Source organism: Bos javanicus, chromosome 11, assembly GCF_032452875.1.
Source record: "Bos javanicus breed banteng chromosome 11, ARS-OSU_banteng_1.0, whole genome shotgun sequence".
NCBI classification, from domain to species: Eukaryota; Metazoa; Chordata; class Mammalia; order Artiodactyla; family Bovidae; genus Bos; species Bos javanicus.
The window spans coordinates 73167791-73182066 of record NC_083878.1 but is presented as its reverse complement, the minus strand read 5'-3'; the positions used below and the strand labels follow the sequence as shown (position 1 = coordinate 73182066).

Below are 14276 nucleotides of genomic sequence, written 5' to 3'. Positions count from 1 at the left end.
TGGCATGCTGCAGTCCATGGGGTCACAAAGAGTCGAACATGACTTAGCAACTGAACAACTGCCTAATTCCAACGTTCCATAAACATTCCGAGCACGCACAGGAATGAGTTATACCAAGAAAGGAACTGGGTAAAACTGTCCACCGAGGATATGCAGTTTGGGAAAAGGAGTCTCTCTCACACGCTGGCCCTCCATAGCTCTCCTACTGTTTGGTTTAGCCAGGACTCTTCCCTGCTGTAAGCAGAAGCCCAGCCAAAGCTCTTACATGTGCATGCATGCATGCTAAGTCACTTCAGTTGTGTCCAACTCTTTGCGATGCTATGGATTGTAGCCCACCAGGCTCCTCTGTTCCTGAGGATTCTCCAGGCAAGAATACTGGAGTGGGTTGCTGTGCCCTCCCTCCAGATTTTCCAGACCCAGGGATCAAAGGCCATTCTCCATCACCGCAACTTCTCTCTCAAGGTGCTGCTCCAAGCTCCCAACACATTCCTACCCCAGAGCACAGGGCTTTATTCCAGCTTACTCTTTGAAGGAAAGGGGGTTACACCAGAAGGGCAATGACAGAAAAGAAGGCAATGGGCAGTCAGACTGATGAACAGTTTGATTTTTATTGTTAAGTATCTGGCTGAGTGCAAACTTGTCCTCACCACCACTGGCCACCAGTGACCACCACTGGCCTCTCGGGAGGAGCAGGCAACAAGGATGGCTCCAGAAACACTGCCACCCTAGGGCTCGAGGCTTATACATTGGTGCACACAGAGGGTTCCACCTTCCAACAGGAAGTACAAACTACATCACAGCCAGACTTAGCTGGGAGGGAGAGATGTCCTAGCCAAAGGCACTTTAATCAAGGCACATAACCAATGCCAGAGTTCGTCTTCCTTCTGGTCACTCTGATAAATCTAGACGCCACTCTGTTGAGAAACAGTGCTGCCATGGTTGGCGTTAGTGGGCGAGTGGGCAGGGGACAGGGCCTGCTCATTGGTAGAACTTCTTGTTAGGGTTGTTGGCATGGTCCACAAGCAGCTGACACGGGGTGAACTGTTTTCCATAGGCAGCCTCGTACTTCCGGAGCCGGTCCACTATTTTCTGTGCCCCGTACAGATCCACAAAGTGGAAGGGCCCTGAATGCAGAAAGAGGATTTTGTTGAAGGAGAAGCGAAACAAGCTCTGGGGTGAAGTAAGCTACTTTTTTGACTTGCAAGACTGACCTCCAAGACATGGGGGGAAGCCAAGCCCAAAGACCGCACCGATGTCTCCCTCTGTGGGCGTGGCCAAAACCCCTTCCTGCAGGCACAGGATGGCTTCGTTCACAAACCTGGTCACTAGGCGGTACTGGATGTCTTCGTCTGAGGAGCTGCCAACAGGGAGAGACATTCAGGGAGAGGAAGAGTCAAAGGGGAGGATGTAGGGGCCCCAGCACGGAATGGGAGTGAGGGCTGGTGCTGCTGGAGCTCGGGTGTTAGTTGCTCAGTCATGTCTAACTCTCTGTGACCCCATGGACTGCCGGGCTCCTCTGTCCATGGGATTCTCCAGGCAAGAATACTGGAGCAGGTTGCCAATTCCTTCTCCGCTGGTGCTTGGGGCCAGCCCTAATGAACTTCTGCCTCTAGAGAAGGAGCCGACCTTGGAAAAGGACAGTAGAGAGCTGCCTGCCCTGATTAACTGGAAACGAGCACCGAGCACAGGCCCTGCAGGGTAGACAGTATGTCCTGATATCAGCAGGTACTGACTACAGATGACAGTGAACGGTGTGCAGGTTGAGCAAGCCCAGGAGAACTTTCTAGTTGCTTTCTGGCACCCTCCACGGCTTATCCAGAGGCCTTCCCAAGGCTTGGCTGCAGTCCTTACCCTGATGTCTAGTAGAGAATGAGGTGGAATGTGGAAAGGCAGAAAGTGTTAAGAATTAGGAAATGTTTTCTCTGATCACATATGGTGATCATAAAAAAAAAAAAAAAAAGGACTGTGGAGGGTCCAAGAAGCTTTGGGCTGGTGAGGAACACACTTCCACACTGATAGCCCCTCAACTGAACTTACACGTCAGGCTGAGAAGGCATCTTCAGACTTGCCAAAATACTGTCCATGTCAGAATTCAAATTCTTATTCTTCACACCCTCCTGGTAGATGTAAAAGCCCTTCCCAGACTTGCGACCTAAAATAAGCAAGAAAAGGGAGAGTTATGATTTCTCAGAGCTCAGCACTGAGAATTCTCTTCTCTGCTAGTCTACTAGAAAGCCCTAGCCTCTCTTCCATACTCCTGAATTTGTAGATCTAGCCTACCCCAGAAATTAGTATTTGTCAGAAGAGTTGGCAGAGAAGGAAAAGAGAGCTTATATTTCTTGGAGCTTGAAATCCAGGTACCTGGGTGGGAAAGGCGGTGTGGGCGAGTGTTAATGTCCACGCCTGCAGTACCAGGCCCTTGGACGTCAGGTCCTAGTGTTGATTTTGTTGCTACTTTACCGAGAGAGAAAGCCACCTCTCTGGTGGGCCTCAATTACATACTCAGAGGTTTACTTTCTCCACACAGGTGGTCAGAGAACATGGAAAGCCTGGGTGCAGGGCTCCTGCAGTACCATGGGTGTAGTAGAGGCTGTGGGTGGGATGAAATGCCTGTCAATCTTGCATTGCATGGGCAATGGCAGAGCCTCAGGAGGCCAGAGTTCCGCCTTTTGTCCATAATCTACAGGCCCAGCCTAAGAAGAGGCTGTCATGAAATCATTTTTAAATTCCCTATGACAGGGGGCTCTGTTGAGAAAATACACTCTTCCACCCAGGCCTCTGCAGCTCTTGGGTCGCAGGGACCGTTACTCATGGTGCTAGTTCCATTTTTCTGAGGCTACTCACCCAGGAAGCCCTTGGATATCATCTGCTGCAGCATTTCCAGGCTTCCACCTGCAAACCGCTCCCCAAACTCTTTGCCGAGATTTTCTGCCACGTGTTTTGCGACATCCACACCAACTTCATCTACCAGTGTAGCGGCGCCCACAGGGAAGCCGAAGCTGGTGGTCAGGGAGTCCAGCTTCTTAGGGCCAACTCCTTCCTGGATGGGCAGCAAACCCAGGACCTCAGGGGAAGGCTGTCCCAGACTCCCCTAAGGGCACCCCGTGCTGCTCTCAGAATCAGCCTGGTGTAGCGCCCACTTCTCTTCTGGGCACTGCCAGGTCAGACCCAGGACTGGGACTGATACACACAGGGAAGCACAAAGAGGCTGGAGAGCCCCAGGAGAAAGTGTGAACCTTTCCTAACCTATGGCATTCAAAGGAGGTCTAGACATGAACAAATTATTCATATCTTTCTTGTTTGCAATCCTGAATCTCAAGAATACCGAGATTCCATGCCAGATGTGGTAAGGTTCCCTACCCTGAGAGAGGAGACATCACCAGGGAGCAGGGCTGCAGCAGCCCGTGATCCCTGAGTCTAATGGGAGCCCGGCGAGTGTGGCCAGCCCTTTCTGCCACTGACCAACCCGGATGGCTACCAGAGGGGTCTGTGTGTGGCAGAAGCAAGTACAGCACCAATCAGACCAAACGGGTCCTGTTCTGGATGAAGATGCAGAAACAGCACATAGAGCATGTCGGGAGGCCTCGGGGTGACTGGAGCAGGGAGGACGCTTGGGGAGCAGAGCTAAAATTCTGCATTTTCGCCCATGACGTCCCAACAGTGGGTGGAATGGAAGGGCAGCAAAAGGCCTTCCTGGAGAAGAGCCAGCAGTCAGTGTATTAGAAGGAAGTCTGCTCTTCATCTTGACATTACCAGTCTGGAAAACTAGTTTCAGGAGTGGAAGATGCCTCCAACATTCTGAGAGTGATACCAACCTGGAGAATTCTGATGACTTCAGACATCATGGGTGTGAGGCACCTGGTGGTATAGAAGCCAGGTCCATCCTGCAAAGGGAGAGAACACGAGCTCATGGGCCCCTCGGCTGAGGGCACTGCCCGAGTCTGAAAGTGGTCTCCCTTCCCCAGGAGCCATTTCAAAATTTAAGGTGATTTATAATCTCAGTCAGAATCCTTAATATTGAACTGCAGAAGCCAGAGCCGGGGGCAGCCTAGTTCAATTCCAAGAGGACAGGAGATAGTCTCACATCACCTGCAAAGTCTGGAATAGTTGGGAAAACCTGCTGTGTCCCAGACCCCGACTCAGCAGTAGTCACACCACTGTCCATACTGTAGATGACTAAGGGGAAATCATGTCAAAGAAAGAAAGAAAGTGAAGTTGCTCAGTCATTTCTGACTCTGCAACACCAAGGACTGTAGCCTACCAGGCTCCTCTGTCCATGGAATTTTCCAGGCAAGAGTACTGGAGTGGGTTGCCATTTCCTTTTCCAGGGAATCTTCCTGACCCGGGGATCAGAACCTGGGTCTTCCTCATTGCAGGCAGATGCTTTACCATCTGGGCCACCAGGAAGGGCATGATATGATATGGATCATATCAAAGGCTGATCTATTTGACCTGAAGAGTCACCAAGAAGCCTGGACATATAAGGAGTTTTCATGGCTCTTTTCTGAATCTGCTGCTCTTATCCACAGCTCCTTACCTTAACCACAATGATGACTTTCCCTTGTCTGAGGCCAACATCTACAGCAGAGGCAGTTGTGTCCTTCGAAGTCTTCTCAGTTGTGATAATCTCCAGCAGCTGCATCTTGTCCACGGGAGAGAAGTAGTGCATGCCGATCACCTGGCAAGGGGGACAAAACACTGCCAGACTTAAGAACTCTTGAGAGGGGAAACTTAATAGGGTTCTTTTTTTTTTTTTTGCTAGGAAAGCACTGCAGAGAAAGGCTGTTGTAGTAAGGGAATACTGGCTTGATATGGTCAAATGGCTTGGTTTCATGGTTCTTTGATTAATAAGAGTCCAGTATGTTCATGGGAGAGCTACCCAAAATTCTCTTCCATTTGCTTCTAGGGCTTTTCACTGAGGGCAATGGATCTTATCCACAATTAATGCCAAACCTACAGCTAAAGGCCAAATTAGATTTATTGGGAAAGAATGAGTGAGGGTTCCAATTATATTAATGATGAATGGTTTGGGTGAGAGGGTCCACTTTTTAATGGGTGGGGGGAGACAGGCGGAAGAATTACTTAATATGCTGGACTGTCAGAGATGCATCTAGATTTTACCCAGATGGGTCTCACCACCAGGATACTGTCTGCCCTTCCCATTCACAGATTTTGCACATACAGGTTCAGCTAAAATAGGATCCAACTGGCTGAATTTGATTCAATCAATTGGTCTGAATCCTTGGATGTGAAACCTGAGGATACAGAGGGCCAACTGAATTCCCTGTGCTGCACTATTTCTATAAGGGACTTGGGGTTCCAGAACTAATCCCCTAAGGACACAGAGGGATGACTGCACTGGGTTTAAATAACATTTCTCAACACTCAAATTCCCTCAAGTGTCATTAAACCAGTGATTCTCAAAGTCAAGTACCCGGACCAGCAGCACTAGCATCGCCTGGCAATGTTAGAACTGCGAATTCTCAGGCCCTCCCCAGACCTACTGAATGAGGTACTCTAGGGGCAGGGCCCAGATCTGTGTTTAAGAATCCCTCCAGGTGATTCTGGTACATGCTAAAATTTGACAACAGCCTCAATAAGCTAACAATTAGGCAGTCTTCACAACTAAATTGTGACAGAAGTCTATCCATTAATTCATAGTTTTGCCCCCTGTCCCCTACTTCACCTATAACTAATATCTACCATTGACTGACTGCTTACTATCCACTGTTCATTAGCACATTTATCATTTATTCTTTACATGTAATCCATTACAACTCTGTGAACTAGTCAGTCTAATTATCTAGATGAGGAAGAAAGCTTAATCAGGAGGTTAGTATTAGTAGCTCAGGGTCAGTCAGTAAACAGCAGGGTGGGACTCCATCAAGGTGGGCCTGTCTCCACAGCTTGCCCACGTCCCATTGTGTGACACACAGGTCACTGAAATGTTACACCAACTTATCAATCCCAAAGTTGCTTTTAACCTCTAAATTATTCTTCTACTTATGTCTAAAATACTTAAAAGATAGGACCTGATTCAGACTATACTCCTGAGCAAAAAGAGTTTGCACTATGTGTAATTTATATACAATAAAATGCACAGACCTTAACAGCACTCAGTTTGCTAAGTTCTGATAACTGTGTATCTACCCACGTAATCACTACCCCAGGCAAAACCTGTTTACATTGCTCAAAAAAGTTGTGCCAAAAGGTGACCACCTCTGTCCTAGATTTCTGGGACATTCCCAGGTGGAATACTTCCCAGGTGGAGTACTGGAGGGCCTGTGTCCTGGGCACATCGAGATGGCTGGTCGCCCTACTTGGGCTGCCGTGGCCTTACTCTTACATGAATGACATAGGCAAGCAAAAGACAAAAGCTCAAGGCCTCTGGGGGTGAGGAACACAAAGTGTGCCGCTTGTTCCACTCCACGGGGGAGAAAGAGAGGTTAGCATCACAGACACAACAGCAGGGTCTCCTCTGCTGCCTCAGTGCTGAGGAGCTGCTGCGAGTGGTTATGACGTGGCCAGATCTGCCTTGACCCTGTGTCTGGTGTCTTCCTGTAGGGCCACACTCACAGCTGCTACTTCTCCCTGCAACCTCCTCCTGCCATTACTGAGCCTGCCTCTATCAGGCCATGTGACCTCTAATCTGCTGCATGCTGGGAAACAAGATAACCCTGTGTCAGCAAGCTATTAGAACAGCAATCAATAGACTTTTAGGTTTGGAGCACATGGACTTTGTATTAACAGTTATGGCTGTTTAAAGGCCTTTTATATTTCCTGCTGACTTCTGGCTGGTTCTGGTTAGCTGAGGCTAACTGCTGTCCTCCAGAGAGGTGAACTGTTTTTTTTCTCCTTGAATGACTGCACTTGATTTCTCTGGTAGAGAGCAGAAGCTCAAAGATAAATTTTCAGGTACTGTTTCAAACATTCACAGTGAAGTGCTTCTACACCTACCCCTCTCCTGTCCTGGGGAGAAGCTCTAAGCAAACCCATGTGTGGACACATCCCACTGCACCCCAAGATCTTCCATCTCTGGGTCCGCAGTGGGAACCAAACCCATTCCAGACAGTCACCAGAGAATGCTCTGTAGCTCAAGTGTTATTTTTGGAGCATCTCTTGTTTTAGAGCCTGGCTTTCAATACCCAACTGTAAAAAAAAAGGTAGCTTTTATAGTCTGAGCCTGAATAATAATTCCCATTAAGAATGCAAATCATCTATAAGGTATATTTTAGTTGTACTTCACTTGTTTCTTCATCTCACACTGGTCATGTTACTAGCTTTTCTGTGACCAGTTTCTGGGACTACATCATCACCCTCACCCACTTTATAATCCATACCTCTCCCTTCTCAAGTTCTAAGCCTTCATCAGTGAGCCTGAAGCAGCAAAACATTTCAGAATTTTCCTCTGCTCAGAATTTACCTTCTCAGGTCTTTTACTGACAGTAGCAATCTCACCGATCGGAAGAGCAGACGTGTTGCTGGCAAAGACACAGTGATCTGGAATCACCTACAGGAGAAAAGCATTTAAGAATGTGTCAGGTAGGCCCGGGAGGTGACGACAGCCCAAAGCAGTCAATGAGCGACAACTGGGTCTCTGCCATCCTCATCTTTGTAAGAATAAACCATAACGTGCATGCCTATTTCATGTTACACATGTGATACTCAGAAATGGCACACCACTATAATTATATCTACAGTACAAGAATACTATTAACTTAGCTTTATTGCACTGGAGAATAGTCTCTAATGTAGACTGGCTCAGCATTCTGCGCACAATCTTGACTTATTCACACTTTTATTCAGATGATTAGATGAAAAACATGGAATGCACACCTGTCAAACTTGTGCAAATCTGGGCAAGCAGAATCCTAACATCAGAGCTGAGAATCAAGGTTCAAGATACATTTGATTCACTGAAACAATGGGTATAAAGCAAGACCGATTAAAATGAGGATAAAGATAAAGGACTGTATTAAGATTTTATGAAAAAGAAGAAAGAGGAAAAAAGTAGGCATCTAATGGGCAAAACCTGGCTTGGCAGTAAACTTGTGTACAGAGCCCATGATCTTATTTTTTATTATTTTTATTTGGTTGCGCTGGGTCTTAGTTGCGGAATGTGGTATCTAGTTCCCTGACCAGGGGCTGAACCTGGGCCACTTGCATTAGGAGTGTGGAGTCTTAGCCACTGGACCACCAGGGAAGTTCCCCGTGATCTAATTTAATCAAAAGTATAGTGTAAGTCAAAAGTAGAGCCCGATGGGCAGAAGCTAACAGTCTCAAGCTGTGTCATTAGTGGTATAGTGTCTAATGTTGGTGGTAAAATTCTCTATGAAGAGCAAACCAATGTCTCCAAAGATGGCTGGCAACAACATGTCCCTCCTGGTACATGTGTGTCTCTGTGCATCCAGAGGGGGAGTCTCCTTCCCCTCCCCTTAAACCTGGCCTGGCCTGTGATGTGCTTTTACCAATGGAAAGCAGCAGAAGTGACTCTGCCAGTTGCAGGCCTCGCCTAGTGAAGCCCTATGGCTTCTGCTCTGCTCTCTTGGACGCCGGCAGCCATGCTGCAAAGAAGTTCTGGTTCAGCCACTAAGTGAGGACAGGCCACGGGAGGGGCCCCAATAAGCTTTCTGCTGAATACAGTCTCGCGAGCACCCCTACTGGGAAGCCACCTGGAGTTAAGGGCAAGCCGCCTCTTGGAGCCCTGCCCTAACTGCAGAACTGTGAAAAGGTCACGGTGATTTGTGGTGGTCTGTGGTGGTTTCTCATACGCCAAGAGAACGCTGAGACATGGTGAAGACAACAGAAGAAATGACCGAGACAGTGAGGAGTCTGGAGATACGGATTATGAAGATATCAAAGGAGGGAGTTTCTTTAGCTCTGTGGAGAGGAAAGAAGTGAAATTTTGAATCCCTGAGGAACACTCGGTGGACTCAGCTTTACCATTTGCCTTTAAAGAAAGCAGAGCCCAGGATCTTAGGCTCTACTAAAGGTCTTGCACCTGAAATTTTTTGATGCTGTAAAGACAGCTCTGTTCTGGACCTTGCTCTTTTCTACTCTTTCTGAAGGACTTCTTTGAGTATCTCCTACCTTAGATGATTTCACTAGCTTCACTAAAGAGGTAAAGGCCAGTGATTTATTACATAAATATCCACAACATACATGACATCTTGGACTTTACGTTTGGCAATCATCTTCCTACTCTTTTCTTACTATCGGCTAAAAGTTCATGACTCCCTGAACACCCTCCTCTTCTTATCTCCGTCTGCTGCCTTTTCCCTGGTGCCTTCCCTCTATGGCCTGCATGGACACAGGAAACCCCTTCGCTTTTCTTTCTCTTTCCTTTCTCTTCTCCCTTTGGCTTGAAGTACTGTATTGATTTGTTTACAGCCTGTACATCTCCTGATCTTATCCCTCTTTCTTCTTTTCCGTGATCACTGGCTTTCCAACTGCTAACCCTAACAAACTTCTCTACACACAGATCCTCCCAAAGCCTGATTTTCCGGAAGCAAACACCATCATCCCATCAAGTGACAAATGCTCTTTCAGTGAATGGCTGTGTCTACTTTTACCGCCCCTCAGCCTTCCCTCTGGTGCCTGCTGGAGTGCCCCCTGAAGCCCCAGAAACACTGGGCATACATCTCTGGGACAGGGCCACCTCAGGACAGAGGGTCACACACCTACCCTGCTCTTCTGAATATTCTCCTGCAGCTGACTCTCCATTGCACTCTGTCTAAAGAGAAGACTTTGGAATGTGTGTTTCACAAGTGGAATCTGTCCCCAACCCGAGCTGCTGCTCTTTAGTTTCTAAACCCGCAGTCTTGAGTACAGCAGAGATTGTCCTCAAGTGGCAGGAGTCCTAGGAACACAGCCCACTACTTGAGAAGCCTGGAATGTTGCCAAGTCAGTGCCACTTTATGTACACCGTTTACGGACCTCCACTCTGTTTACTTCACTGCAGGCTAGTCCAGGCCCTGGTTCCACCTCTCACCTGGAGTATTGCCACATCTTCTTTCCTCCTCCTTCATACCACCTGGTTTAAGTACTTGTTTTGTTCATGTCATCCCATCTCAAGAGGTGACTGTGCACAGCATGTGGACTCAAGACCAAAGGAGCATTTTCCACAAAATGAGCACCTGAATTCTGCCTGGAGAGTGTTTCTTCCTATTTCCTCTGCTGCCTAGACCTGAATTGAGCTGTAGCTTGCAGCCAACCTGAAATGCCAAGATGTCGGGCTACAGTCCATGAGGTTATCTGTGTATGTCTGGGTGACTAAACTCCCATGTCAGGCTAATGAACTCTGTGCTTCAGTTAATAAGGTACTTGTGTGTCTTCCCTGAGGACTTTGATTTGATCTTTACACACAGTGTACAGGTTCATGTAAAAACTTATGTCTGGGGGGACACAGCGTTGAGGGGTACCTCAAAACTGCTATGGAGCCTGCTGTACTCCCTTTTACCTGGCAAAGAAAATAAAGCTACTTTACCTTCTCCCATCCACCCCCTGCAGAGAAACAAACAAAACCCCTTACGTTTGGGCCCTAAGAACAGAACCACAAGTTTCTTGTAGTTCTTTTAAAGAACCCGGTTTCCGTGTTCTCCACTCACTGCACAAGGAGTCAGCACCGCAGGCCCTGTGCTTACCGCTTCTGCCTCCTTCAGCACTCTGTGCTTAAGGTTGAGGTCCTCAAAAACGGCTTCAATCACCATGTCAGCCTTTTCAAAACCCCGGTAATCAAGCTGCCCAATCAAGTTGCTGAACATGGCATCCCTTTCAAATGATGTTAGTGTTTTCTTCTTCACTTTATCATTCAATCTGGAAACAAAACAAAACACATCTCTAGTCGGAGTGGGAGAACAGGAAACTAATATTTACTGAGTGTCCGTGGGCCAGAAAGTGTACCGTGTATTTTCTACCAATTCAGCGAGGTTAGTTATGCCCCCCCATTTTGAGAGAGCTGAGCTGCTCAAAGAAGCTCAGACAGACTTGTTAAGGGAGGGTACTAGGATTCAGACAGGTTGACCCTCACATCCACAGTCCTCCTACTACAAGATGCCTCTAATGCCCAACCTGCATTCAACAGCTAAATCTGCCAAGAGGAGTAAACATGAACAACAGAATGGCAAACAAAAAAGCAGCTTGAGTCATTCTCTACCTACGACAGGGGAGACAGCCAACACGGGTCCGAGACCACATGAGTTTATACTCGCTTCCATATCATTGCGTTATTCTGTAACTGTGATCTACTGGAGGACTGAGACCCTGCATTATGTCTTATATTCTTAATCCATTTCCTGGTCTGTACCTAGTAGCACAGTATATTGATTACATAAAACATTAACTTAACATTTCTTCTTCCCCAGAGAGCTAAACAAGATTCCTGCTACTCAGACACTGAACTGATTGTTTTTATTGCCAAGGAAAACAGGCTCTCTTAGGTTTCACTCTGACCACACTTGCAGAATAAATGACCTAGAGTTTTCCTCTGAATTAAGAATGAGCTGCAATCCATTCATTAGTTTCCTTAACCAAAAGAAGAAGCCACGTGGTGAGTTCAAAGTAGTAGTCAAAGTCTTAAAGTATGGATTCAAATATCCTGGTTTCTGGCAGCTATGTTGGCAGTCAGCAAATAAGATGCCTCTGAATGTTCAAAGTATTATTAGTTGCTCTAATTCTGATGCCTAATGGAACTATTCCTAAGGGAGGACTAGAGATGTGTATGTCCCAAGTCAACAGTGTGGTGAGGGGCACTCACCAGAGCCTGATGTTTCTAAGGCCAAAAGGGAAACCCAGGACAGCTGGATCCAAAAGAGATCGAGGAGAAAAGGTTACTCTAGAGCAGCAATTTCTCATTTGGGTGACAGAATGAAACGCTGTTTGGGAACACTTGCGTGCTGGCCTCAGGGGAATGGTTACCAAGCACGTGCCATTTCTGGGCTCTGAATCTCTTTTACTATAGCACCTTGCTATCTTGACATTAAGATAGTGGCTATCTGCCAACATGATTAAACCTGTGAGGTGGTGCATGGTATTATGGCAGCAATATATGAGCCTCTCTGCAGAAAAGGGGTAAAAACATGTGTAAGCTACATAATTCATTTAAGAAACAAAAAGCTCACTCAGCTAAAAGTCACATGTAAGACAAAGTGCAGCCAGCCTCAGAGAGTCCATTACACTGGAGCAGAGAAATAAGCTGAAACCGATTCCCAGTTTTGCCAAGTTTGCTGTTCCACTTTTCCCTTCTGCATTATGCGGCTGGGGGTGGGGTATGAGAGGGGGGATGGGCAAGAGGAAGAATAATATTTCCCTTTTATTAATTCAGAGGGAAGATGGAGACACAGTCTATAAGATCCAGACACTATGGAGCCAAATCAGTTAACTGCTTCTCCATGGTCACGCCAGTCAAGAAATACGAGGCTCATGAGTGCAGATCCTAGCCCTATCTTCAGGATGCAATTACACGCTTCCTCATATCCCAAACCTCAGTTCTCTCCATAGACACACCCAGTCATGCTGTTTCAATATTCTAAAACAATACAGCAATTAAAATTCACAAATAGGACAATTTCTAGTCTGATACCAAAGCATAACGTACATGATATTTAAAAACATCTAATACATAAGGTTTTCTCTTCTGCACTCAAAGACTATAGACTCAATGATGTTAATGATTTATAATAACATTGTCTGCAACAACAGCAAAAAAAAAAAAAAAAAGTGAAAGAAGGAATTAGTGTTTCTCAAAATCAAAGAAATAAGACTTAAATATGGAGTATCCAGTACAGATCATGTTCAGGAAAAAGCAAACTGTGATGGTGAAAATCAAAACACATTCTACTCTCCCAGCAAAGGCAGAGAGAGCAGGCTCACCCTTTGAACACCTGCTGCTGTCCTCGACCCAGCGCGGGCAGTGTAGTGTCCTTAAGTATGGTCTGTAGGCCCTTATCCACGGAGACTTGAGCAATGCCGGCTCCCATCAGCCCTGCACCAAGAACGGCAAGCTGCCTGAAAGGAAAGGATGAAACGACTTTTGATAAAAGCTCTTAATTCAGTAAAAAGTGGGATTGCCCAGGTTATCATCCAATAAACCATTACCATCTCCCAGAGTTCACTCAAACTCACGTCCATCGAGTCGGTGATGCCATCCAGCCATCTCATCCTCTGTCGTCCCCTTCTCCTCTTGCCCCGAATCCCTCCCACCATCAGGGTCTTTTCCAATGAGTCAACTCTTCGCATGAGGTGGCCAAAGTACTGAAGTTTCAGCTTTAGTATCATTCCTTCCAAAGAACACCCAGGACTGATCTCCTTCAGAATGGACTGGTTGGATCTCCTTGCAATCCAAAGGACTCTCAAGAGTCTTCTCCAACACCACACTTCAAAAGCATCAATTCTTCAGTGGTCAGCCTTATTCACAGTCCAACTCTCACATCCATACATGACCACAGGAAAAACCATAGCCTTGACTAGACGAACCTTTGTTGCCAAAGTAATGTCTCTGCTTTTGAATATGCTATCTAGGTCGGTCATAACTTTCCTTCCAAGGAGTAAGCGTTTTTTAATTTCATGGCTGCAATCACCATCTGCAGGGATTTTGGAGCCCAAAAAAGTAAAGTCTAACACTGTTTCCACTGTTTCCCCATCTATTTCCCATGAAGTGATGGGACCGGATGCCATGATCTTTGTTTTCTGAATGTTGAGCTTTAAGCCAACTTTTTCACTCTCCTCTTTCACTTTCATCAAGAGGCTGTTTAGATCTTCTTCACTTTCTGCCATAAGGGTGGTGTCATCTGCATATCTGAGGTTATTGATATTTTTCCCGGCAATCTTGATTCCAATTTGTGCTTCCTCCAGCCCAGCATTTCTCATGATATACTCTGCATATAAGTTAAATAAGCAGGGTGACAATATACAGCCTGGACGTCCTCCTTTTCCTATTTGGAACCAGTCTGTTGTTCCATGTCCAGTTCTAACTGTTGCTTCCTGACCTGCATATAGGTTTCTCAAGAGGCAGGTCAGGTGGTCTGGTATTCCCCTCTCAGAATTTTTCAGTTTATTGTGATCCACACAGTCAAAGGCTTTGGCATAGTCTATAAAGCAGAAATAGATGTTTTTCTGGAACTCTCTTGCTTTTTCCATGATCTAGCGGATGTCAGCAATTTGATCTCTGGTTCCTCTGCCTTTTCTAAAGCCAGCTTGAACATCTGAAAGTTTACGGTTCACGTATTGTTGAAGCCTGGCTTGATGAATTTTGAGCATTACTTTACTAGTGTGTGAGA

The 14276-nt window shown here is 46.4% G+C and overlaps 1 protein-coding gene across 1 annotated transcript in view; it reads right to left on the bottom strand.

Moving 5' to 3' along the window:
• Positions 1-586: 586 nt before the first annotated feature.
• HADHA (hydroxyacyl-CoA dehydrogenase trifunctional multienzyme complex subunit alpha) overlaps positions 587-14276 on the bottom strand; it is a 42568-nt gene continuing 28878 nt past the window's right edge. Inside the window, exons 12-20 of the mRNA XM_061433077.1 lie at positions 12871-13005; positions 10644-10815; positions 7424-7510; positions 4538-4678; positions 3816-3884; positions 2845-3040; positions 2038-2152; positions 1212-1357; positions 587-1124 (exon numbers count right to left, since the gene is read on the bottom strand). Coding sequence (XP_061289061.1) covers positions 979-1124; positions 1212-1357; positions 2038-2152; positions 2845-3040; positions 3816-3884; positions 4538-4678; positions 7424-7510; positions 10644-10815; positions 12871-13005 — 1207 coding nt within the window. The 3' untranslated portion in view covers positions 587-978. The remainder of the gene's footprint in view (positions 1125-1211; positions 1358-2037; positions 2153-2844; positions 3041-3815; positions 3885-4537; positions 4679-7423; positions 7511-10643; positions 10816-12870; positions 13006-14276) is intronic.